This window comes from Ascaphus truei, chromosome 2 (genome assembly GCF_040206685.1).
Source record: "Ascaphus truei isolate aAscTru1 chromosome 2, aAscTru1.hap1, whole genome shotgun sequence".
NCBI lineage: Eukaryota > Metazoa > Chordata > Amphibia > Anura > Ascaphidae > Ascaphus > Ascaphus truei.
Window position 1 is genome coordinate 67,382,748 of NC_134484.1, and position 26,804 is coordinate 67,409,551.

The window sequence follows — 26,804 nt, forward strand, 5'->3', positions numbered from 1 at the left end:
GTCTTTGCTGCCAAAGGGGGATCTCCGTCAGATCTCTAATTGGCGACCGGTCTCACTGCTCAGCACGGACTATAAGATCGTAGCCAAAGCGCTTTCGCTGAGGCTCAAATCCATGCTGGCAGAGGTGATTCACCCCGACCAGTCCTATACTGTCCCGGGCCGGAGCATTCATGACAACATTTTTCTGGTCCGGGACCTGATGCACTACGCACAGAGGACTGGTCTATCACTCGCCTTCCTGTCCCTAGATCAGGAGAAGGCGTTTGACAGAGTGGATCACCGTTACCTTATGCAGACCCTGCAGGCGTTTGTGGGCTTTCTCCAGATGCTGTACGCTTCTGCAGAGTGTCTGGTGAAGATTAACTGGTCCCTGACGGCACCTTTTGTGTTTGGTCGGGGAGTGCGTCAAGGGTGCCCCCTGTCTGGGCAACTGTACGCGCTGGCCATTGAGCCCTTCCTCTGCCTACTGAGGAAGAGGCTTACCGGGCTGGTGCTGCGGGAGCCCGACATGCGGGTAGTCCTGTCGGCTTATGCCGATGATGTGCTCCTAGTGGCCCAGGACCTAGATGATCTAGAGCGGGCACAGGAGTGCCAAGAGGTCTACACAGCGGCCTCTTCTGCTCGGATCAACTGGTCCAAGTGCTCCGGCATCTTGGTGGGTCCCTTACAGGTGGACTCTTTGCCCCCCGCGTTTCGTAATATCTCGTGGGGGAGCGATACTCTCAAATATCTGGGAGTCTACCTGTCTGCTGCGGAAGACCCAGCCCCAGAAAACTTCAGTGATCTTGAGGAACGAGTCATTGCTCGTCTGGGGTCTTGGGTGTATCTGTCGAGAATGCTTTCCCTTAGGGGAAGAACCCTGGTAATCAATCAGCTGGTGGCCAGTCAGCTTTGGCACCGGCTGATAGCCATGGGTCCGACCCCCGAATTTATCAACAAGATCCAGAGGAAGTTGATGGATTTTCTCTGGTCTCTGCGGGAGTTGCGTGTCTCCCTTTGGAGGAGGGTGGACAGGGAGTGGTGTGTGTCCGCTCCCAGTTACACACTTTCCGCCTCCAATACCTGCAGAGATACCTATTCGCAGATCCATCTCCGCAGTGGTGCCAGCTGGCAACCTTTTTCTTTCGCCAGCTGCGCAATATGAGGTATGACCGGCAACTTTTTTTCATCAGGCCCGAGGGTTTAGGTAGAAACCTCTCGGAGCTGCCGGCATACTACCGGGACTTACTGAAGGCCTGGAAACTGGTCTCCGCGACCAGGAAGGAACAGGCGGTGGGGATTGATTTCCTCGCCGAGCCCCTGCTGTATAATCCGGCAGTGGGGGCTCGGATGTTGGATTCACCCTCTATTTGCCGCCGGCTAATCCTGGCGCAGGTGACCAGAGTCGGGGATCTCCTGGACTATGAGCGGCAGGATTGGGTAGGGGCAGAGGTGCTCGCGCCCCGTATGGATCTGCGTACTGCCCGCGTCCCTCGTCGTTTGATCCAGGAGATTAAAGATGCCATACACCCCGACTCCCGCACCTTCATTGAGGGGGTATTGCAGACCGGAGAGCCTCGTCATCCTATCAACTTCGGCTCTCCGGATCTTTGCGTGGAACCAAGGTCACGGCAACCCCCTCGGGCTCTTCTCTCCCCCAACCTCAGCAAGTTGGGGGAAATGTCCCCGGCATGTTTCCGCGGCATGCCGAGGAAAGTCCTGTATTCTCTGGTGCTCCATATAGTGCATTACCTCGCCCTTGTCACCCGCCCAGACACCATCTGGAGGCGGGTATTCCCAGCGAACGAGGACGAGAGACCCCGGTGGAAGGAACTCTATTCATCTTTGGTTCCCCGTCCCGCCGGGGATTTGAGTTGGAGGGTCCTCCACGGAGCACTGAGCACAGGAGAGTACTTGGCACACTTCACGGACTCCCCCGCCGCCTGTCCCTTCTGTGGCGAGCGGGAGTCCGTATATCACATTTATTCGAGTTGTGCCAGACTGCAGCCCCTCTTTTCCTTCTTGAGGAGCTTACTCCTGCAGTTCTGGTTGCACTTCTCACCTCATCTTTTTATTTTTGGGTGCCCAGTGTCCCGGGACAATAAGCCTAGGGATCTCCTGGTCAACCTGCTCCTGGCATTGGCTAAGGTAGCCATTTGTAAAACCAGGAAGCAGTGTTTGGAGGGGGGGGTCCCGACAAACATCGTGGTCATGTTCCGGGCGCTGGTGCACTCCCGTATTCGGGCAGAGTACTCGTACGCCGAGTCTACTGGGACGGTTTCAGAGTTTGCCTCCCAGTGGGCGTTAGGCGGGGTGCTTTGCTCAGTATCCACCAATCAGGGTTCTTCAGATTTAACCCTTCTGTTTTAAGTGCACTTCATCAGTGCGCTTGTTGGGTTCATTTAATTTTTGTTTCACTGGTTTATCTTTGTTCTACTTGGTAACAAGTAGAATTGCTGTTCAACTGAATTGGCCGGCGAAGGATCCATCTGAGAAAAGCAGAAGGTTTAAAAAAAATAAAATAAAAAAAAAAAAGCAGCAGTATACGCTGATCGACATTTTTCTGGTCTCATCTCTTTTCCTTTGCTGTTTTTTCAGCCGTTATAAGCGTTTGAAATATTGCGTGTCGGGGAGATTTATGCATTACTTCATAGGAATATTAACTTTACTAATCTGATTATTGGTTATTTGTTAAATGAATGTGCAAAAAAAAAAAAAAAATGTATGAACATTTAATGTCAAAATGTAGCAGGAGTTAGACAAAGATGCCTTGATTACAAAATACGGTGTGTTTTTCATCATGATGAAGTCTAAAACAAGAGAAGGCAAAGTGCTCAAGGGCGCAAAAGTTAATAAAAAGAACTGGCTCATTGAGGAGCCCCAAAGCCTTTAACTGTAGAAAGAATAAGCAGGGGGGGGGGGGGGGGGAAGAAATATACACACACACAAAATGGGAGTTATGATTCAGTCATCATTTTGTCAATCAATGCCTCAAACAGACCATTAAATAAGTAAAAATAAGTCATTAACCTTTTAACTTTCTCAAGAGTGCATGTCCTGTTTATTTCTTGCAAGATGTGTTATTACATTAAAGTCCTACACCATAGATATTGATCAAGATTATGCATGTAGGATATATGCTATATAAAGTAGTACTGCATCCAAACCAATACAAAACACGGCACCTCTTTTTTAGCAATCTCCCGAAGTCTTCTGGGTTAAGCGCTTGATGTCATGACCCATGGCTCGTCTGCGCATATGCCTGGGTAAGGACTGGAACACCAGGAAGTTTGACGATTTCTGTGAGACGGCTTTTACCATTGCATTGATTTCAGCAGCGCGGGCCTGAGCAAACATTGTTGCTAGAACAATAAAATCAAGGTAAGTTTGCATATATCAGAAATCAACACCTTATATGAAAAAAGGTGCATATCTGAAAAGCGTCATTCCCAAAGCAATACAATGTATTGATTTTAGTCTATTGGATACACTTACCAGTTATGTATTTGGGAACTAGAGGCGCGTCACTGTGTCCTCCTCTTCCTCTACCTCCTCTAGATTGGAAATGAGGACCAGGAGATTGATGCGAGAGCCTCGGATGTGGTCCTGAAGGCCCAGAATGGCCACCTAGCAAGGAGTGGATAAATTCAGAGAAAGCACAAGATGCAAAATCACAGGACTTTATTCAACCATAAAGAGGTCAACAAGTGGGGACCCCTGTGTAATCAAGTACAAAAAAAAAAAAAAAAGTGTGCCCCAAAAACATCCTGTGTTAAAAATATAAACTTTCAAGAACTCAAAAACAAATGTTTTCAAAAGCTTAAAATATTAAACTTCAATTGGCCAGTGAAAGTAGAAGCTTGCCCAAACAAGCCCGTTTTATGGTACACTCCAGAACAAAGGGTTAGTAAAAAGTATCTATTCTATAAAAGAATAGTGTTTGGGATATACAATGGTGGAAAACTGGAGAATTGCTCAAAAAAAAAAAAAAAAAAAAAAAAGTGCAAATGGTCTCATTTGGATTCTGCATCAATATATCCAGGCGCTTCGCTCCAATTCTGCGCCAGTGAGAGATTTAGGCAGTGGTTCTAGAAGACAATCAGTGAATTCTTATGAGATGTACCAAAACGTGCGCCTAACTGGTCTAGTTTTCTTTATGCATCAAATAAATCCGCCATGTTTGGGGTGGGGTTAATCTCCACTACAGAGATATTTTTAGCTAATGTAACAAGCTTCACTTCAAAGCTCTATACATGTCACAAGCACTGACGCAGGTCATAATGTTTATCCTCCAGTGAGTGTCGGTGGACTTTTGGAGGCCCCATGTTGATTTTAGTTTCTCTCTTACCTCTGGGAGGCTGAAAGTTTCCACGTCCACCATTGCGATGGGATCGTCCACTCTGATCAGCACCCAAATCAGAGGACAGACTCACGTTGGCAGGTTGATTTCGCATCCTCTTGGCATACTTTTTTCTTTTGCAGTCAACATCTGGATAACTCTCCTAGCAATTATTCCCCTACCCCTGCTCTCTCTGTGTTTTCCTGGTGCCACATAGTGGTATTTTAGACATAAGGTTTATTGTATATATGTTTAATAAATGTGATTTTATAATTGTTTATGTATGGCTATGGGGGCAACTCCAAGGATTGTATTTTTCCTAGCCTAGCAAATCTGGTCTAGCGAGTGCAAATAGGAGTCTTTTAGGCCACCTCTGTGATCCTTCACCCTCTCTAGTTAACTATCCATCCCGTATGCACCCTATCCTTGATCATCAGTACATTTTAAGAATTAATATATGGTGAGCGGTAGCCATTTTCTATCTCGTCTACTGCTAACAAAACAGTTTGACCCATCTCAGGCAGTACAGTACCCTGAGATCATGGGGGAAACAGATGCTTAAGAAGGGCCTAAACTGCACCTCAGTGTGTGCAGACAGCATGATTGGTATAGCTGTCAATTACTTCAGGTGCTTACAGATTCACACACTACAATGCCTTGCTGCTTTGATCACAAAGCATTGTGGGGGAGCGACTTTGGAAGCTTCTACTGCAATTGACAACTATACCACCTACGCCAAGTTGCAAGCCTTACTAAGTGCGCAGTCCGCCCTCCGGCCCACAGATCCACTATACTGCCTTGGAACCCCAATACTGCACATATTTTGAGGACAAACCCCCTGTTGGGAATCACTGGGTTAGACAAAACAAGTCTTATTTATTCTACTAGTTAATTAAGCCGGAGTATGTCCCCTATTTATCCGGCTGGCAGGGTAAATATCATCCAATCTTTGTCTGCACTTTTGTTTTATATAATTATCCACCTGTATCATTGTTAAAGCTTTGAAATCACTGACTGAGAACACTGGTGTGTCACTTGTTTCCCCAACTGATCAGGATAAAAAAAGTATTTAAAAATGTTAATTCTACTATTTTGATTTACGTTTGAAGATGTACATGCAAGTACTACATTCTAACACAGTTTAACTCATTTTCTGGGGCATATTTTACAGCAAGTTTGAAAAGTCATGCAATATACTACTGTACTAAACACAATACCCAGGGACAGGGTTCACATATCGATTCAACAGATATATCAGCATCTGCTCAACTTACCATTATCATTGTATTTTACAGATGAAAAGGTATATTAATGTAATGATAAATACCTTTTAAAAAACAAATATTAATAGGATATGGTGTGGTACAGGTCTCCCATTCATGATATTTTGACAGGTGTGAACCCCGATTTCATTGTAATGTGATGTTAATCCATTAAAAAAGGTTTCTACAGCTTTAGACAACTATTACTCGATGCACCATTTTTTTACCAGGCGCCAGCAACACGCTTGCAATGTACTAATGGCCCCTAGCAACAAAAGGGTAAATAAATCATAGGTAATTGCAATCTATACTCCCATTACCTGATCTGTAGCATTGGCTTACCCTGGCCACCTTCTCTCCAAACACACTACAGTCAGCACCCGGCTTCCTCCCAAATATCTGCACCCAGGAAGCACCAGACACCACACACTACTACTGCTGGCCTGCTGCTGACACTGGAGAGCACACAGGTCCACACGTGTGCGACGCCCAGCGCGTTCCAAGCCTCGATTTAGAATGCGTACGGAGGATCCGATTGGTGTATTAGTTACTTGCTCGAGTGTAGTGGAATGGTGACGTTTGCTCCGAGGGAGAGTCCAACAAGCCTAGCCCACTTGCAGGCAAGGCTTTGGCGCATGCGCAGTGAATGTTACACCCCCCCATCCCATGTGTTCAACCTGAGCTCAACGAGTGTCATTGAAAATAAGATTAAGTAGACGCACGTCCCCGCATTTGTGTCAGGTCCAAGCTGCGGAAACATGGCAGGTCTCATCAGAAGAATTATTTCTACCACCAAGGCACCAGCTGCAATTGGCCCATACAGGTAACACATGAATTATATTTCTCCGCACAATGAATGCAGTAAAGTTATACTGTTTCTAGCATGCACATTTTTTTTTTATAAAGTCATCCAAAACAAACTTGCAGCATATGTGTTACCTGTATCACACCGACAGGTGGCTTGCACCTGAGGAAGGGATACTTGTGTGCCCAGAAACGTTGTGCACCGCCATGTCTTGTATATACGCAGTGAATGGCCCCCCGGGAGCCTTGGCACTAGATGTGATACAGGCAGTCCTCGGTTATCCAATGGAATCCGTTCTGGAAGTAGCGTTGGATAGTGAAACAGTTGTAAAGTGAGTCCCATGTTAATCAGTGGCGGTGAGCGTTGGATAACGCATTCCGGCGTCGGTAAATGGCCCTTAGGGTTGCATTGTAAAGCGTTGGATATTCCATTCGTTGTAAAGTGAAACGTTGGATAACGAGGACAACCTGTGCGTTTGGCATAACTTGTTTGTGATACAGTGTACCTGTGGCATTTGAATGGGGATCCTGTATGTAAGAAGACCACATCACCCCATCAAACGATTGCAGGACCCATTGGATATGGAGGGAGTTCCGGGCAAGTGCAATCTTTTCTGGACTTTGATAAAAAAAAATTAACTGCACAACACAGCTAATGCTATTTCCCCTCCAGCTAAGCCCAGCATTTAACTTTGTAGGTGGAACTCTTCCTGACTTAGTCCATGATCTGCTCCATATGTGCTCCTTTTAACAATGTTTATGACCAGTCAATTATATTATGTTCTACATTTAGATTATTATTTTTATAGGCGCATAAGTCGCAATTGTCTGTCCATATGTCACGCTTTCTCTCCCCCCTCCCCAGGCATGTTATACAATTATTAATAAGTACACTAGGAAAACGTTTGGATATTTTGGTATTTCTGAAACTGAGAACCTCAAACTGTTTTTTAGTCTCAGTTTTAGTCTCCGATCTCCGGTCAGTGAGCTGTGTTTATTCCATCGGCATCACCCAGAAGTCTTCTACACATGTAGCAGACGTTATTGCACAATAACGTGTGTTAAGGAGAGAACGTACTCAATACTATTGTTTTAAATGCTGCACATGTAAGCACTGCTCCGCTCTCTCCCTCCCAGCGGGCGCACACTTACCCGCCCTTCCCACCTACCACCTCCGGCCCCGGGCAGGCAACCACGGGGACCAGGGCAGAAGGGGGGACACCGCACCAGCAACTGGAGCGGGGGGAGCGGAGAGAAAAGAGTGGCCACCACTGCTCCGTTTACGCCCCCCCGCCCTGCGGGCGCACACTCTCCCCCCGGGGGTGTGCGGGAGGATGGCGCCGGTGAGCAGGAGGAAAGGCGCGTTGGTAATGGGGAGAGAGTGAGGGAGCGGGTGGAAGGGGGAGAGCGCGAGGGAGTGTGTGTGTGTGTGTGTGTGTGTGGTGTGAGCGGGAGGATGGCGGCGTGGGGGGAAGGGGGAGACAGTGAGGGAGGCTGCGGAGTAGAGAAGCTTTGACTGTGGGTCCCTGTGCGGTCCTGCCAGTCACCAAATGGACAGTGAGGCCAACAGGTGCATGCTGTGTGAGGGTGGTGTGACTGTCACACCCTGTGTTGGCATGACGTCAGCCCACCCCACAGGCCAATGAGCTGTGGCCGTCCGCCGGCCAATCACAGGGGGCACAAATACACACACATTATTTCAGTCTTATATATAGATTGCACTTTACACTCATTGTATATATTTGCATATTTAGCACTATACCTCACGTCCCCCACATACCCCACCTCCTCAGTTACAGGCTGTTGCTCCAGAGGTTTTAATATTACATGGATTTTTTTTTCTATGATTAAAAGTTATGTTTTATATTAGTGGAGGTTGAGTGCATCTCATAGGGATTTTTTTTTGCTCTTTCATATAACACATCATGTTTACTATAAACAAATCCTATTGTGATGTCATCTTTACTGGTCATAATGAAGTAGTGACAGCGTAGGATCTATAATCATAGGGCTGGGTGACTCCTTGTGTCAATAAGTATCAAAGGTTACAGCCAGTGTTTGGAACACAGATACTGTACAGGATTTGCAGGCAGACATTTTCCACTTGATCATGTCTTTGACGTTAAGACGTATTGTCTATACGCCCAAGGCACCTGTGGGAGAGAACATTTACAGGTATGAATCTTTGAATTGAATTTTACCTTGCTGGAATCCCAGATGAAATAGAGAAGGTTACATACTTGCGCTCATCAATACCTACATTGTGTAATGTGCATGTTGTGTTCCAGAGACTTGTATAGTTTAACTTCACTGTACTGTATGTCATGCTCTTTGGACACTGGATAGTTATTGACTGAGTGAGATCATTATTATGTTTTGAAACTTTACATATAATTTGCTTATACTATCTTTACAAAAGGAACTAAACAGAGTTTGCGATGTGTGTATTGGTGAGTGAATTAACCCCTTCGCTACCCAAGGGGCCTTCAATGCATTTCTTTTCAAAGCAGGTAATTTAAAGGTTTATTGTGCAAAATACGGTGGAATTTGTGTTTCGTTCTTCTCCGTTTTGCTGCTAAGGACTTCTGAATACTGACTGTACAACAGCCTTCATATTGCCTCAGCTGGGTCAATAACTATTTTGACAACTGTGTACTTTAAGGGACTTTCAGTAACAAAGTGTTACAAGTCCTGTGAGGTAGACTAAGGCCCTTTGTGCAAATCAGTGTTAAAAAAATCAGCTTAAAAAAATGTGGTGACATGGCCGAACCCCCACTTACCTATCCTATGTACATAAAACTACAGGGGGTCGTTGCAGGAAAGAGAGCGGCTGCTTCAGAACAACTTGGGATGCAGAGCGCTCAATCACCTCTCTGCCTACTGAAGTTCTGGTAAAACCCCTAGAATTCAGGGCAAACCTGGAGTTCCATGGAACACGGGTTGAGAACATTGGTGTATAAGGTTAATTCATATTTTTATCATTGGTTCTCTTTGTATTATGAATTAGACCGCTACAGGGTACGCCCTCAAAAATTCTAGAAACTGCACTTTACACTGTAACGTTATATTACTCTTTATTTGTGCGTGCTTAAACTGTGGTTTCTGTGCTGTGCTGAGCACTTTTTTATTAGATTCAGTAATGTTTTTGTTACAATAAAAATACAAAATATACTGTGACAAGCGCTATACCTAAATGTGACTGTGCAGTGCACAAATGAATTAAACAGTGCAGTGCACAAAAAAAAAAAAAAAAAAAAAAGCAGCCTGGTGATCTACTGAGGAATATCCCAAAATAAACCTCTACACATGAATACAAATACAAAAATAGACATAAACCTGGCGCATGTGATATAAATGTGAAGTGATATTAAAGTTCAAAGTTAAAGGATATACAGACTGTAAGTCCCAATCCTGAAAGGTCAGCTGATGATAGATGGTTTCAAAATCACAGTTCACAAAATGTAAAGCATACAGTCCTCTTCACGTTGTATGTTCAACTAGAAGTAGATGAAATACATGCAGGGGAGAGAATCTGTGCTTGGAGCCTTCTGTGTCCTGGTCGCCTTCGGTAAATCACGAACCCTTCGTGGTGTCCTCCGCTACCGTGGATGTTTAGGAAGGTCTCCTTTTCTGGAACGTACTCTCCTGGATCAGTCTTAGGGTCCCTGCGGTCTTTTATTCTCCAGTGGGGATAAAAGAGGGCAAAGGATTGCGCAGAAATAAAAACTTTTATTGGACGCCTACCTAAAACAGTTAAAATACTCACAAAAGTCGGTGAGTGTAAAATCAAAGAAGTGCCCGACCCAGCACACCCAAAAAGCTGCACTCTGTCTCTGAATGTCCGCCTCGGTGCCGCGTGTACCTCGCGAGATTCCGGCGCGGTTCGGATGACGTCACCATCTCCTCTCAGTGACTAGCAGCTTGAGTGTGGGGGGCAGTACCTCTTAGGCTCCTCCCTACGCGTTTCGTGACGGGGAACGTCACTTCGTCAGGGGATTGTGGAGCCTCTCACATGTCAGCAGCCACAGACACACGTTGCCGCGCACCGCAAAACCAGGGCGCTGGGAGGGAGGGGGCTGGGAGGGGGCTGGGAGGGAGAGGGATGAGGGATGAATCGCCGCCATTTTTTAAAAACTTTTTATTTATTTATTTAATTAACTTCCTTCCCTACTCCCTCCCTCCCGATCAGGCGCGCGGCGGCCATTTTTAAAAAAAAATTAGCGCGACCCCGTTACTAACGCGGTGGACCCGAGGACCGCGTTATAACGGGGTTTACCTGTATTACCACTATGGAGATATCTTATTTCATACTATGTCTCCTTCAATCATCATCCATAATAGGAACCAATTCGCGAATTTATAGATATATGTGTTCATTGTTTGTTTAGTTTTAACAGTATCTGTTTGTTTACATTTTGTCCGTCCTCGCAGTCAAATGGGAAGCCTCACCCGCATCAGACGCACCCTCTCAATCTAGAGCTCTGATTGGGAGCTGGATTCACCAATAGCATTGAACTTTGATTTTCGCGCCAAAATCGCGCGACATCAGTGAGTTTTGTGGGCGGGGAATCCCCTTTATAACTGCGAGTATGTGAGACGCGATTGTACTCTTTGATAAAGGGCGCTTTAGCCTGAAACGCGTCAGAGTGTGTTTGCCTTTCCCCCTCTACACCATGTTTCAATAAATATTCGTTTTTAACTCATATTTTTGGTACTGGTCCCCTCCTTCTGCTGTGCACCGCTGCAATCTTTGGATTCTCTACTTTGCCTATACAACACTGCGTGATGCACGCACCAATGGAGAAGTGGCTGTGCAAGTGAATATTGTTTCTTCCCTTGTCTACCAAGGGGAGTTGTTGACCAGGAACAGTGCTGCAGGTAAGATCAACGAAGTCCGGTGAAGCAATATCAGGATTGTTTGATACTTATATCTATATTTGTCTTCAACCCACATGGACATTACATGTTATTTTACTCTTACTGCTATCAAGTGCACTGGATCCAATACCACAGACAGCTTTATTTCACCTCTCCTCCAACTGGCTATATTTGATACTGTTTGCCTTTATATGTATCCACCTTGCTGAAGCACTGCTATTTGGATTTTTATCCTGTTTTTCCTATGTCTAAAAAGGACTAGCTTTCAAATGTCAAGTTGAATGTGTAGAATGAAACCATTTCTGTGAATTATTAGACTGCATTGTATTTGACTCCTGCTACTGCTTATCTGCACGAAGTCTGTGTATGTGAAAAAGACAAGCCACTTGAAATTCCATTTTTTTGGGAAGCACTTGCTGATGGCATTACAATTACTAACTACAGTATGTTTCTCAAAGACCTTTGTCCTTTGAACTTCCAGTCTCTAAATAAGTTACAAAAATGCAGGGGGAGTTGTCCTAAGTTGTCCAATCAAAGAAGCCATGCAATTCTTGCCCCCTTGCTGGTTACATCCTAGAATGTCACATTGCTCTCAGCTGTTCTATTGTGTCACTAACAAGTGTATTGTATCTTGGTATACCTGTTAGATTAGTCGTTCCAACACATATCCTGACAATACAAATGCAAACAGATTAGCGGCGGTTGGGGGTAGAGAAGCACATGAGGCATTGATCACACGTATACATTTTAGCTTTGTTTAACGTGTATCAGAAACATTTGAAGTCGACATACACACAACATATATTGCCAAAACAAGGCATTTTTATGACAAGCCAACCTGAAGAAGTAGATTGTGTGTAATGTCAATGACTTTGAAGCATGTGAACTTTGTTCAAATCTTAGGGCTGTTATATACTGTGTGCGGCCGTGCGCACGCGCTTGCCTATGCAAAGGCGCGTGCACGTGCCGCACATGTTTTGTGTGTGTGTGTTTTCAAATAAATAAATCCTTTAATACTTTTTTTAATAACATTGTACACACACACTTACTTTCTTACATTTTCAGCGGCGGTAGCGGCGCAAAAATCCATTATTTTTCTCATCTTCCCCCCCTGTCGGCCGGTTCCACTCTCCCTGCCGTGTGCGCGCGCGCCATTATAGAAAGGCTGACCCAACTAAAACTGCCGCGCACACTGCGCAGCAAGCGCAGGCACTATGGAACGGGCCTTAGGGTCAGTTTTTCTTGTGACCTTGGAAAAGTCACTTTATCTCTATCTCCCTGTGCCTCAGGCACACAAATTAGATTGTAAGCTCTATGGGCAGGGACTCATTGTGCCTGCAATAGTCTATGTACAGCACTATATATAATCAACTCTTACCGTGCACCCCACAACTAGAACAGTCTACCGGAGACTCTCACTGCCGCCACCAGTCTAAGTTCTTTCAAAACTAAAGCTGTCTCACATTAATCTGGTCTGTAACTGTTACATACGCCTATAATATATATTATCTCTAACTGTACATGCTATGTCTTGTATATAATGTATAACCCTTTTCACTTAATGTAACTATGTATTTGTAACCATGTATTTGTCATTATAACTCTGCCCAGGAAATACTTGAAAACAAGAGGTAATTCTCAGTGTATTACTTCCTGGTAAAATATTTTTTAAATAAATATACAATGTCGGCGCTGTATAAGAAATAGTAATATATCTATATCATTAAAAAAAAAAAAAAACATCCAAGAAAGTTTGTATACCATGTTTGGTTAAGTATTTTTGTGATTTACCTAGGTACTGTATGTATATAAATAAATAAAAATATATATCAAATGCCAGCAAGCTGCATAGCACTTACCAAAATAGACATCGAAGTACAGTGATTTTATAACATGATCGGAAAAGAAATCTCAGCCCCAGAGACAACATCTTCTTAGAGTATTCCAAAGCATTACTAATATCTGAGAAAAGGTTTCCCAGAGTCACTAGTTTTCAACCTCCTATCATCCAGGGGATTAAATAAGAAGTCACAAATGTTCCAAAAAATGTAATAATATACTTGCAGCACTTTTTTTATTTGATTTTTAAACAAAATTAGAAATCATTTCAAAATGTGTGTTTTTTAACCCTGTCCCTAATCCTCACCATACAAAGATAACATGCTGTACCCGGGAGTATGTTTCCATTTCTTCCACAGGTCACCAAACCTGCTTTGTTCACCTATTATGTCACACAGCGGTTACGGGCACACATTGGGTGGATTGTTTTTTTTTATTTGCTGCTATGTGCTTTCTGTTTTTTTTAGCCAAGCTGTGGTGGTAGATAAAACCATGTATGTGTCTGGGCAACTGGGAATGGATCCAGTAAGCGGACAGCTTGTGGCTGGTGGGGTTAAGAATGAGGCGACGCAGGTAAATAAATAAAATCTAATTCACACTGCATAAAACAATACTGACTTCTTTCATAAAATATTTTTTTCATGTGGAAACCATTGAACAAACAACTAATAAGAAGGAAAAAAAAGATTAAAAATCAACAAAGAAACAAAGAGGTGACAAACATGAGAATTGTGACTTAGAGCAAAACATTAGCACTGCTTAAGCATGTTTGTGTCATGGAGCCTGAGTGCAGGACTCCTTTGTCTTCCCACCAGAAAGCTCCTTAAATCTAAGGCCGAGTCCATAGACGGACAGGCCGTGCTGAGGCGTGCGGACGCTCCGCGCTGAGCCCCTGCATCCTCAATGAGGATGCCTTGAGAGGGGGCTCACGCGAGCGTCCGCAGGCGTGCTGACGAGTTGGAGGTTTCAGCCGAGCGCCAAGCTGTTTTTCAGCGCGCTGTCGGCTGAAAACCTCCAATCGCAGCACAGCAGTGTCGACGTCATGGCGCCGTGATGTCGGCGCCGTGACGTCGACGTCAGTGCGTCGCGGGCGATTGGCCCAGCGACGTCACTGCCCCGCCTCCAACCACCTCCCCCCGGCTCCGATGGCGCCCGCTGGCTCGCCTGTATGGGCATGAAATCGCCCAGATTTCAGCAGGCGAGCCTCAGCGTCAGCGCAGCTCGGATCGCATCACCCCTCTATGGCCTGGGCCTAAGAGATATTCACATCCTACATGCAGCTTCTTGGGAAACTTAAATTGGCCTCTGTCACGTACGACCCCTTGCTAGCACGCGACCTGCATACGGGACAAGGGTTAATACCGACGCTCGCAAGCGCACCCACTCTTCACCTCCGCAAAGGTCCGTCAAATGGACAGTATCCCCTCTTACAGTATCAAGGATCAATACACAACCTGCAAGCTGCCCCACTCTTCACCCCCTCAAGGGTCCCTCAAATGAGTTGTATCTCTCCTCAAGCCGTCCCAATATACCACCGCCACCACCTGAGGTTATGCAGATATGATGAAGGATCTTAGACTAAAACATCTGCCCGGGCCTCAGGTCCCTGTTTATTATAGGAAAAACTATGCACTTTAACACAAAATCAGCTGTAGTAACATGTGCCTGAGTTTAGCAAGTTATTCTCTCCAGCGTGCACAAAGTTCATTCAGAGCCCAAAGCATTTCTTATTAAAGGGTTTAATATATATAACAATACAGTGCTTAACTTACAGAAAAGGTATTAAAAGATAAACATACAATTACAATATAAGGCAGAACAGCTTCTTAAAATAAAAGGGGTAAAACAGAAAATCCTATACAGTACCTTACCACATGCTATGGATTTTCCCCAGAGAGGCACTGGTTCAGAAGATGAGATCTGCCATGCTATCCAAGCATGCCCCTAGTCAGATCTGCCCAGTAACAACCTGGCCCAGACTTAGATACAATATTTTCATAAGCCCACCCCTTTCTACAGAATACTTTGACATTCAGAGCAGACAGAAAACAGTCCTGCCCAGTTTCAAACCCAGCATTTGGTATTTTGTACACAAGTGTAGCTCATTAACCCCTCAAGCACCAAAGGGATTAAAAATACCCAATACCTCATGACATTATCATGACAGCCTCAGACAAGGGAACTAGTTGCGAATCGTTCATTAAGTGATCCATGAGGTTTTGCTTCCTCAGGCACATCACAGACCTGTCCTCTTCCATCTTCTTTTTCCAATGGTGGTTTACATTGGAGCGTTAAGGAGAAGGTTGTATGGTTCCAGAAGTCATACGCAGAGGGATTAGTGAGCTGCAGACTGATACTGCCAATTTGATAAATGACATCAGAGGCCCAATATGTCTACCTTCTAACCCAGGAGGAGAAAGTACGGGTGTCACAACCATGTTATTTTAGAATTAATTTTGTATAGCTCCTACAGAGTAGGACCAGGAGGTCTAAGCATATTTTAAACGTAATAATTTGAAAACTTCTGAAGTTTGTTCTCCTAATGACGGCTTTATGCTTCAAAGAGTACAAACTAGTTCCTATAGTATCAACGGATACATTGATGACATTTCATTTTTATTACAGGTCTGCGAGAGCTTAGTTGTGCTTCCTACATAAACAGTAAAATATTAGCTGCAGTAAAACTAAACTTTTTTTTTTTTTTTCCAGGCTTTAGTGAACATGGGTGAAATCCTGAAAGCAGCAGGATGTAGTTATAGTAATGGTAAGTTTAGTGCACGTTTTTACTTAACCAAAGCTGCTAAATATCTAGTAAGTGCCAGGTGACTGACATGAGTTCATTAGAACAGTCATGTAGACCAATAAGAGTCTCATCGTCCTTAGCATATTTGCTGGAGTTTGTTCCCGCTTGTTACATACAGTATGTAGTTATATAGCACCCACGGCTCTATTCTGCACTTTACAAGAGAGAGACTACAATAATACAAGACAATAAGTGCAACAAACAAGATCAGACAATCGGAAAGAGAAAACCATGCCACAGACAGCTTACAATCTACTTGATATGTTGGGAGATTTACAGCAGGTGAGGGAATAAGTGCAGTTGATGGCAGTGCTTGGCCACAATGGTTGGTAGGAGTGACTGTGGGTGTGAGACATTAGCCATGAAACCAGGCTATTGGGATGTTTTAATTTAAGAGGCGATTGTCACGTGTGGCACACCTACGAGCACGTGACCTGCATATGGGACAAGGGTTAATACACAGCTAACTAGCTGACCCAATTTCCAACTTCCGTAAAGGTCCCTCAAATGCGTACCATCTCCCCTCACTCTGTCCCAATATACCAGTTGTCACAGACAGCACACTTGTGAGCATGTGACTTTTATATACAGTATACAACCAGGGTTAATACACACGGCTACTCTAGCCAACTCACCTTTCTCCTGTGCAAGGTACTTTCAATGAGTTAATATTTACCCTTTACTTTGTTGCACTAATACCTGCTGCCACCACCCAAGAAATGTGCAAATTGTGTATCTATTTCCCAGGTTCTACGGTCCCTGTTTTATTATAGGAAAAAAAAACTATGCACTTAACAAACACAATTGTTGTATCAAAATGTGTCGGAAAATGTACTTTACTCTATACAAAGCGTGCAAACGGTTAATTCAGAGCCCAAACCATCACTTATTAAAGTTTAGTATGTATGTATGTCAGTCATAGGTCCTTTCCTGGAGTAGAAAATAATTCACATGTTCTGATTCCAAAACACACACCTGTTGAATTCTAACTCATAATTGAAAAATAGGGCTTTATATGCTAACTTCCCTTCATTGAGAACAACATACAGTAAGTCCACTCCTGTCTTAAATCAGCTACTTGGTTAATATTTACGACATGAAAGAAGTAGAAAAAAATAGCTTTTCTTGACGTTTAAAGTCTGACTCAATATATAAAAGGTCTCATAACTTTATTTCTCCAACACTTTAGACACGAGTCATATCAATAGGTTCAGGCAAGTTTTCTGGAAGTAACAATACTCATTTTGACCGACTTGCTCCTATGTTTGAGCGACACATGGATATCTGTCCCTTGCCATCTCCTAAACGTGAAGGGGTTGACCTTATTGCACGTGTCTATTTGCAACAACTATAAATATCTAAATGTTATTCTTCAGAATAGATGTCATCCCATGATATCCTCATTTTTAATATAGCCCTCAAAAAGGGAAAATCAGCTTAGAAGCTTCCAACTCTGTAATAGGAGAAAACGACTCAAAAGTGGAATAAGGAGGTTTAGATAGAAGCAGAGAGGAGGTGGAAGGGACAGAAGGAATGGATAGCATCCACCCTGCCTTTTAAAGTAGTTGGCAAAGGCTTCAGGGGAAGTTTGTGGAGGGAATCGAATACAGAGAAAAGACGGTATGGGTTGGATTTGAGAGTGTTGAGTGAGGAAAAAGTCGTTTGTTTGGCCTTCGTGAGAGCAGAGTTAAAACAGGCTGATATTCTGCACTATAAATTTCTCCTCTCCCGAGTTTGAGATTTCCTCAGAGGAGCAAGTGTGAAGGAAGCGTGTATATGAATTTAACAAAAGGCCGTGGGTTAGAGGGGACAGGTGTGACGGCGTTGAGAAGAGGCATGTAGATCGAGAGAGATTTGGAGATATTGAGTGAGAGAGAGATTAACATACAGGGTAGAAGTCAATGGAGCGAAAGTCTTGAGAGTAGTGAAGAGAACAGGTAGGAGGGAGTGAAAGGAATGAGTGGTGTTGAATGATAGGTGATGGTCAGAGAAGGGGAGGGAGAGACAGAGAAATCAGAATGGGAACAGTTTTTATTAAGTCTAGGGCTAAACAGCGATCCCAAAAGCACGTCTCTTGAATTCTGATTTCATAACTCCAGGGCAAGCCCTACATACTGTACCATTCTTCTCCCATTGAAAATCACATAAGCTCACCCCGGTCGTAAATTAGCTGCTAGGTTGACGGTTTTACGACCAGAAGAAGAAAAAAACTCCTAAAAAGACGTTTAATTTCCTGCCTCAATATATAAACACACTCAGAACTTAATTTCTCTAATACTTACACACATGAGTCATATCAATAGATTTGGGCGATTTTATGACGGATGTAATGAGTCATTTTTGACCATCTTGCTCCTAAATTTGTATGACAAATGGATATCTGTCCTTGGCACATCCTTCCCTTGCAGTGTGGTCTCATTGCATGCGACTTTCTGCCGCGATTACTGATATCTGAATGTTATACTCTAGCCTAGAGGTGATCACCGGATATCCTATTTCTTTATAAATTAACTCTTTGGTTGAATATTTTCTTAGCCACGCCCCCTGAACCTTGCAGAACCCTCCAGAGAATTCCTTTGAAAGCAACTTTAAAAGGGTCCTGTTTATAAAGATGTTAAGAGAGCCATATTTTAATCCCATCTCTGGCCAAACCGCCCTTATCTCGAGACTATCGGCCCCATACAACACATCTTGTACTTTTAGTGGACCATAAGTGATAACCCACCAATTAAGCACTCTTTGAAGCTCTGGACAGACCCAGGAAGAGTCTTGACCTGTCATTAACCCAATATATTGGGGTTTAAAAAAATTAAAAAAAAAAAATAAACATTAAACGACCCTTAACCACATTAACCCCTGAAGCACCAAATTGATTAAAATACATTATTCCCCACCATTTTCCTTAGTAATAATGAATTCTGCTCTAAAAAGGAACGTTCATTAGAGATGCTTGAGCGTTTTTTCTTTAAGGTACTCTCCTTATCCTTTCATAGATAAGGAAAGTGAAAGGAACGTTGGGGATTTGGTATACAGTAGGTTATCAGGGACGAGTGAAGTGTATGTCTTTATGATGGTTTGGCACTGACTAGATAAGAGGTTCGTGAATAACAGCGGAAAGGAAATAGTGTGTGTTTTTTAAGCATGCTTTTTTCTTGTGTCTTATGTAAGTTAAGATGTCGAATGCTGGCAAGCATTTTGCCATTTGTTTTTGTTTTTTCCTATTTGTAACACCTTTACTGGTTTAAAAAAAATGCTATGCAAATAATTTTTTAACATGTAACCATGCTGTATCATGTAAGTTACAGCATGATTAAAACATTGATCTATAATGTATATGTAATTGATCTATATAATAAGATAAACCAAAACTCCTATTTATTTGACTTTATTGCATGATTAACATTTTGGTGAAAAAATGTGACCAGAAAACAATAAACCAGTTATACAACATGTGAAATCTGCCACTCAAAACATTTCCTGGGCTGTTTACAAGAATATTATCATTACTGGGGCTTGAACTCTGTTGGCGTCAAATTCTCCAAAATGCCTTCAGCGTTGGAAGCTTAGCACTGAAAGGGTTACATATTAATTAACAATGTAAAAGCAATGTGTCTTTCTAATTTACATCTGCCTGTATTTTAGTTGTGAAAACAACGGTCTTACTTGCGGACATTAACGACTTCAATGATATGAACGAAGTTTACAAGCAGTGTAAGTACTTCTAATTGAATGTGAAGACTATATATTTGAACATTGTTTAAATTCTTTTGCAAGAAGCTGTGCAGCATATGTAACAGTTTAGTTTTCCACAAATTAGTAAACTTCTTCTAAACTACACCATGTTTTACAAATATCTTGGGTAAGATTAAAAAGATTTTCAAGGGGCGGCTTGAATTGCTCCAAAATCTTCTTCATGTGACTCTTGTGTGGTATTCTCATAACGGGAATCTCCACTCTCAAAACAACTTGTTTGTAAAGCATTTCTTTATGGTTTGCGGTTAAAACAAATCAATCATTTCAATATTTAAACACTATGTGTATTCTGTGGCTCTTTGGAACATTGAGTATTATGTTCTGCAAACAATTATACTTGTTAAGGATACATATCCTCAGCTGAGCCAAACTCAAGCAGAACCAATAGCGACTAAATAGGCGAGCGGCATCTCCTTGTGACATACATGAGCCAATTACTACAGGCAAAGCTGTTTTGGGTGCCCCTAATACAGGGGACTCGATGAAACAAGGAGTAAAACAAAGTGTGCTAAAGGCAAAAATCCTGGTCAGGGAACAGCATAGCAAAAGCGAGAGCCAAGCACCCCAAACAAATGTAAGGTCAAATTAATGCAAAAAGATTATTTAATGACTAAAGAGTCATGGTATCCAATGTTTCGGTGCAGTGCATCTCCATTTATCCTTGATGACGGTGCACTGCACCGAAACGTTGGATACCATGACTCTTTAGTCATTAAATAATCTTTTTACATTAATTTGACCTTACATTTGTTTGGGGTGCTTGGCTCTCGCTTTTCCAATTACTACAGGAAATGCTTTTACTTAGAGATGCAAGATACTCAACAATCACATTAAGCTTTTTATTTTTAGAAAGATCTGGTGTAAATCGGCAAAAACCGAGTTAAAAATTGGTTTGTATTGAAAATACGGACAGCTAAGGATACAATCATAATTGTTTAATGTCAGTACTAAGAATGCATTTTTTTAAAATATGAAAATGTTTTACCTTCTGAATCAAGGGGTCTCCGTGGCTCAACCCCAGCACTCAACACTACAGGGACCCCGAAGTTCGTGAGAGATTTCATTGTGAAATACTCTCAAAAGGAGCAGTCCTGCCGCCTATGCCTTTTTTATTTATGTATTTCTTCAAATGGGTTTGAAGCAGGGGTTTCCGGAGCTGAACGGCGTTGGTTTCAGCTCCAGGGACCCCCTGCTTCCTGAGATACTTCCCTCTGTATTGGGTGCCCTGGCTAGGTTCATAATATGGTGGTTTAAAAGTCCCGTATCACGCAGGTCGATAGTAAGACATGACATCATCCTTACTGTCCCCTACTGGCCCGTGTGACCAGAGAGCGGTACCGGCACCCCATACGGAGATACGTATCTCTGGAAGCAGGGGATCACACGGACCTGAACTCAATGCATTTCAGCTCTGAAGACTCCCTGCTTCAATCCCGTTTAAAAAAAAAAAAGCATAGCCACCAGGACTTTTGTGTATTTTTTTTATTTTTTTTATTTTTAAAGAATTCTAGTCCGGGAGAAAAAATGTGGCCACTGGGGTCAGCCTCACTCTGGCGGCCAAAAGAAAGCGGAGACATAATCGTGAGATGACTTTGCAGCTTCCTACTGGGTGAACCTGTGGCCATCTTTGTTTGTCCTTACATGTACTGGCAAGAGTTTAAAAAGAATGAAATCTCTGGGTATTTGGGAGTGGTGAATGTTGGGAGTTGTGGTACAGCTCCGGAGGACATCTTGGTTTGATGTTGGTGATAGGATGCGTTATCTTCTTCTATGTTGAATGTATTAGAGGCTTTATGTATTAGATGCTTTACATTGAATTTGCAGGCCCAGAACAACTAACAATCTAATCTTGAGGCACAGGGAGATACCAGTATATAGCATGTTGTAATGGACTGAAACGTGTTCTTGAATGATCTTGTTTTCAGTTTTCCAGAATAGTTTCCCAGCAAGAGCGGCATATCAGGTTGCTGCTTTGCCAAAAGTAAGTAGTAATTCTCTTAATATTTTTTTTTTTTTTTTTTTTTTCAACTTTCATTTTTTATTTGTGGATATCAGGTATACAGAGACACACCTCCCATAGGCGTACATTACAGATAGTCCACTTTTAACAACCGTCAACAATGACAGCATCAGACGAACGACATAAAGGGAAGCAGGACAAGACATACTGGACTCACTGGACTGGGGGGAGGGCACAGAGGGTGGGAGGGGGAGGAGGGGGGGGTGCTCTTGCGGAATTCTGGAGAAGGGTCCATGCGATCCAAGGCGACTGCTTCTTGGCGCTGCTGACCTTACTGCTTACTGTAACTGCTGGATGGCTCTAACTAGTGTAACCCTACGTCAATGTCCTGTCTGTCCCATCCAAGGAGAACGCATTTGTGATTATTAATGCAAAATTGTAGCGGCTTCCACCCCTGGGATGTTGGTTTGGTCTAGCCACGGGCTCCAGACTTTTAGAAATTTGGTGCCAGAGTCGTTGACCCAACTCGTCAACTGTTCCATCTGGCAAACTTGCCAAATTCGGTTCCTAATTTTGGGGATAGTTGGAATCTCATTCTGCTTCCACAATGCTGCGATCTCACACCGGGTGGCGGTCGCGAAGTGCATGACCAGTTTGTGTGTCGTTCTAGACATGTCCTGAGGCCGCCTGCCCACAAGGAACAGCCACGGGTCCAGGGGGATCTCTAATTCGAGAATCCCTTGCAACCAGTCTCGAATTGCTTCCCAAATCGGGGCCACTCTTGGGCAAGACCACAGCATGTGTTTAAGGTCAGCCAATTCCCCGCACTGTTTTGGGCAGAGCGGCGAATAACCTCTGACAAATTTAGCTAATTTCACTGGGGTATGGTACCACCCCATTAGGACCTTATATGCGTTCTCCTTCAACGTGACACATATTGAGCTCTTTGCGGCAGCTTGCAATATGTGTTCCCATTCTTCGTCCTCTAAACTATCCCCTAGATCTGTCTCCCATTGTCGCATGTATCGCAGTCGGGGGCGGTCTATATGAGCCGGACAGACTACCTCCCTGTACATCCGAGATGTCAGTCCCCGTGTGTCCGTTGGTCTGGAACACAGCTGTTCGAAATTAGTTCGTGCAGGACGAACGGGAAATTTGTTATAAAATGCCCTAACCTGGAGGAATCTAAATAATTCTGAATTTGTGAAATTTGATACTTCTTTAAGCCAATCGAACGTCTTGATAGATCTCTTACCCCCCAGGTCCTTTAATCGGTTGTACCCTGCCTGCGTCCACTTTACAAATTTATCGCTCAGCAACCCCGGAGCAAAATCCGGATTGCCCCATAGGGGGGTCATTAATGTGTGGGGGGTGGTTAAGTTAGCTTTAAATTTAGATGTCTCCCAGACCGCTAAAGAGTTCGCCACTGCGCAGAGCGGCGTTCCAATGCCTTTTTTGCATCGTTTTGGTAGCCAGATCAAATTATGAAGTGCCACTGGCGCACAACATTCTCCCTCCAATTCTGTCCATCTTCTATTTGTGGGGTCCGCATGCCACAGAATGATTTGGGTCAATTGTGCCGCTTTATAGTACGCCATCAAGCAAGGTACCGATAATCCTCCTTTTACCACTGGTTTTGTCAGTAGACTTTTTGCAATTCGTGGGCGTTTTTTATTCCAAATAAATTGTATGATGTGAGCTTGAAAGGCTTGGATCTCTGATTTGATTACCGGGATTAGTAGGGTTTGAAACAGATATAATAGCTTGGGCAGCAGATTCATCTTTACGCTGTTAATCCTGCCGAACCAAGATATCCCGTAACCCACCCAAACCCTGAGATCCTCCTTTAACTTCTTCATCATCTTGGGGAAATTTGCCTTATACAAGGTATTGTAGTCCCTGGTGATATATACCCCTAAATATTTGATTGCGGAGGTTTGCCATTGAAAATTAAAGTTAAGTTCCAATAGTTTTTCAGTTGGTCTTGGCAAGTTGATATTGAGCGCCTCTGACTTAGCCTGGTTAATTTTGAACCCTGAGACCATGCCAAAGGTGCCCAGGATCTCAAAGACATTGGGCAGGGACGTCAACGGTTTAGAGATAGTTAGGATCACGTCGTCTGCATATAACGCAGCTTTGTGATGTTGCTCCCCCACTTGGATTCCTGTTATATTGGGGCTTAGTCTGATGTGGGCTGTGAGGGGTTCAATACAGAGGGCAAAAAGTAATGGGGACAGCGGGCAACCCTGACGGGTCCCACTGCGTATATTGAATAGTTCTGAAGGGAAACCCTGATGTCTTACTCTAGCTGTGGGTCCTGCGTATAGTGCCATTATTGCCTCTAGAAGGCGGCCCCCGAACCCAAATACTCCCAGCGTCTCTCGTAGGTAAGACCAATCAATACGATCGAATGCCTTTTCGGCGTCCAGGCTTCAACACCATTGACGGTATGCTTTTCTTTTTCGCCAAATCTATCAGGTCAATTATCCGCCTGGTGTTATCTGCTGCCTGTCTGCCTGCGATAAAGCCTACTTGATCCGGGTGGATCAAGCCCGGAAGGACACTACCCACCCTGTTTGCTAACAGTTTGGAGAAGATTTTTAAGTCCGAATTAATCAGGGAGATTGGCCGGTAGCTCTTGCAGTCTGCCGGGTCCTTACCGGGTTTGTGGATCACTGAGATAGACGCCTGGAGCATCTGGGTCGGGAAGGGCTCTCCCTCCAGGATCCCATTGAATAATTTCAATAGTTGTGGGGCTAGCGTTTTACAGAATTTTTTATATTACAAATTGGAGTAGCCGTCAGGGCCTGGGGCCTTAGCTGGTTTGAGGGACTTAATTACCTCCGTTATCTCTTCCAGGGTGAAGTCACCCTGTAGGGCCGCCTTCTCAACCCTGCCCAGGTTCGGGAGCTGTGCCTCAGACAGAAACCTCTTTAATGTAGCTGATGTTTTTTGGTTGTGGGTGACCTTATCTCCATCATACAGTGTAGCATAGTATTTTCGAAAATCTTCCACTATTTGTCTCGGATCGGAGGTAAGGTCACCCCGCTGAGTTTTAATTGCCGCTATCCGGAAATTTGGGAGCTTGATTCGGAGCTTATTGGCTAGTAAGGTATCTGGCTTGTTGGCTTTTTCGTAAAATCTGCGCTTGGACCAAGCTAACTCCCTCTCGGCCTGGGATGATAACACTAGATTAAGGGCCGCCTTAGTATCTATCAATTCTTGCCACGTGTGCTGGTTTTTATCCACGGAGTGCTGTGCAGTGAGGAGTGTTAGTTTCGCCTGCAGCTCTTTTATTTTAGTTGCTTTCTCCCGCTTCCGCTTACCAGCTATGTTCATGAGAAATCCTCTGAGAGTAGCCTTATGGGCTTCCCAGAGTGTGGCTTGCGATTGTACGCTTCCTATGTTTTCTCTAAAGAAATCCTTTATCCGGTCCCGTATCGCCCTTTCGGTAGCGGGGGCCTTGAGAAGAAGCTCGTGAGCTTCCAGTTTGCTCCGGGTCTGTCTAGCCCTGTCAACGTGCACCTCAGCTCGATAGGCGCGTGGTCGGACCACGAGATCTCGTGGGTCTCTGTATGGCCTACCACTGGAACCACTCTGTTTGATACTAGGAAGTAGTCTATGCGGCTATATCTGTCGTGGGGGTGCGAGTAAAAAGTGTATTCCCTGGCAGCTGGATGTTGTTCTCTCCACATATCCGTCAACTGACAAACCTGGAGGCCGTCACGTATTGTTAGTAGGTCCTGTCTGTGGGCCGTGTTAGGTTGGGTGCATCTGTCCAAGTCAGGGTCCAGTGTACGATTTGGATCTCCCGCAAGGAAGATACTGCCTTTGGCCAATTTATGTAGTTTTAGCAAAAAACTGCTCAAAGAAAGCAGGGTTTTGCTCACAAGGAGCGTAAACGGACGTTTATGTGATTTGCTGGCCTTGTATAGTGCCTGTTAAGATCAAGAATCTACCCTGTAAGTCAGCATGTTGTTTCTCTATGGTAAAGGCGAGCCTATTATGTATAATAATTGCCACACCCCTTTTTTTGACATCTGCGGATGCAAGATAATATGTTCTATAACTTTTATCAAGGAACTTTGGGTGGTTTAGACGGGAAAAATGCGTTTCTTGTAGGAAGATAATGTCGGCCTTCCGCCGATTATAGTCCCTAAAAGCAATTCTCCGTTTAGTAGGACTATTAAACCCCTTCACCTTATGGGAAATCATTGTGATATCGTTACTCATCTGAGCTGTGTGTTGTGGGTGCGCTGTGTAACGGCCGATGTCCCTGGTGGGTTCTTTGCGCCTGCTGGTTCTGTCTCCGGCCATCCTCTCGCATCTTCCCTTCCAGTGTCGACGGAGCTGTACCGATGGCTGAGGGGAGAGGGGGACTGACACACAAGGGGGGTGGGGAGGGGAACATATACACACACAAAAAGACAGATATTAGAACAATGGTCACATGACTTAGGTACCAGTACCGCAGTCCTGTGATCCTAGCCCATGGGTAAACGGCGGGGGAGCTCTTCCGCCCTCCCTCTTGGCGTCCCTCCCCCTCCCATGCCGCCTCCCCCTCCCAAGGGGCTTTGTCGGTAACCACTAGCCTAATCCTGGCTAGTCCCGACTTGGAGTACATGCGGAGGTCAAGGCAGGTTTATAACCCCCTGCCCCTCTCCGGCTAGCTTACAGAAGCTTTAGACAGAACGAATAACTTCAACTATAACTTTAACAGTACCCCTAAGTTGCATCTTGCCCCCAGTCTCGAGCGCTGCCCTCTACTTTTCTCCCCTGTTTCCTCCCCAGATCTATGAAGGCTCCTTACTACTATTCAGCAACCGCAGCTCCCTCATCTCCTTCTTTTGTGACCTTTACTACAGGTTTGCGCTGCGCTACTGCCCTCCTTTTGATATCCTCCTTGCCCATGGAAGGGCCCCAAAGCCCGCTCCCCTTCTCCACCTACCTCCCTTCTTGTTGCTTCGCTTCCCCGTCTACCTTTATCCTCCACCGTCCGTGGGCTCCTCCTCTCTTTTCTCCTTTACAACCCTATTCCTTCATTAACTTACCACTTCCTTCTACACATTCTGCAATTTCCTTTCTCCCTTTTCTTACTAGACCTTCTCAGCTACTTCCCCCGCTCCTTCGCTCCCTCTGCATTTCTCCCTTCCTCTGCCTCGCTCTTGCCCCTGCTCTGTATACACG

General features: G+C 44.2%; 2 protein-coding genes across 5 annotated transcripts in view; one reads left to right on the plus strand and one right to left on the minus strand.

Moving 5' to 3' along the window:
* Positions 1 to 2,949: 2,949 nt before the first annotated feature.
* On the minus strand, positions 2,950 to 7,083 carry LOC142480239 (ribonucleases P/MRP protein subunit POP1-like). The gene is made up of 3 exons (XM_075582663.1): positions 4,328 to 7,083; positions 3,475 to 3,606; positions 2,950 to 3,341 (listed from the first exon to the last, which is right to left on the minus strand). The coding sequence occupies exons 1-3, from the start codon at positions 4,431 to 4,433 to the stop codon at positions 3,172 to 3,174; spliced, it is 408 nt and encodes a 135-aa protein (XP_075438778.1). The 5' UTR covers positions 4,434 to 7,083; the 3' UTR covers positions 2,950 to 3,171.
* LOC142480193 (2-iminobutanoate/2-iminopropanoate deaminase-like) overlaps positions 5,884 to 26,804 on the plus strand; it is a 31,363-nt gene continuing 10,442 nt past the window's right edge. Inside the window, exons 1-6 of one of the 4 annotated variants that reach the window (XM_075582659.1) lie at positions 5,884 to 6,403; positions 11,188 to 11,262; positions 13,569 to 13,674; positions 15,811 to 15,865; positions 19,547 to 19,615; positions 21,583 to 21,638. In XM_075582659.1, the coding sequence (XP_075438774.1) occupies positions 6,339 to 6,403; positions 11,188 to 11,262; positions 13,569 to 13,674; positions 15,811 to 15,865; positions 19,547 to 19,615; positions 21,583 to 21,638 (426 nt within the window). In that variant the 5' untranslated portion in view covers positions 5,884 to 6,338. Of the gene's footprint in view, positions 6,404 to 8,409; positions 8,560 to 11,187; positions 11,263 to 13,568; positions 13,675 to 15,810; positions 15,866 to 19,546; positions 19,616 to 21,582; positions 21,639 to 26,804 lie in introns of those variants that run through there. The other 3 variants (XM_075582660.1, XM_075582661.1, XM_075582662.1) reach the window with 3 other exon arrangements.

What these genes read in the sequence shown, in the direction of transcription:
- LOC142480239 (XM_075582663.1), bottom strand. Translation starts at nt 4,433, where the DNA reads ATGCGAAATCAACCTGCCAACGTGAGTCTGTCCTCTGATTTGGGTGCT. An exon ending in AAACTTTCAGCCTCCCAGAG is followed by an intron (nt 3,607 to 4,327) that starts GTAAGAGAGAAA and finishes ACTCCTTGCTAG; the next exon opens with GTGGCCATTCTGGGCCTTCA. An exon ending in AGTTCCCAAATACATAACTG is followed by an intron (nt 3,342 to 3,474) that starts GTAAGTGTATCC and finishes TTATTGTTCTAG; the next exon opens with CAACAATGTTTGCTCAGGCC.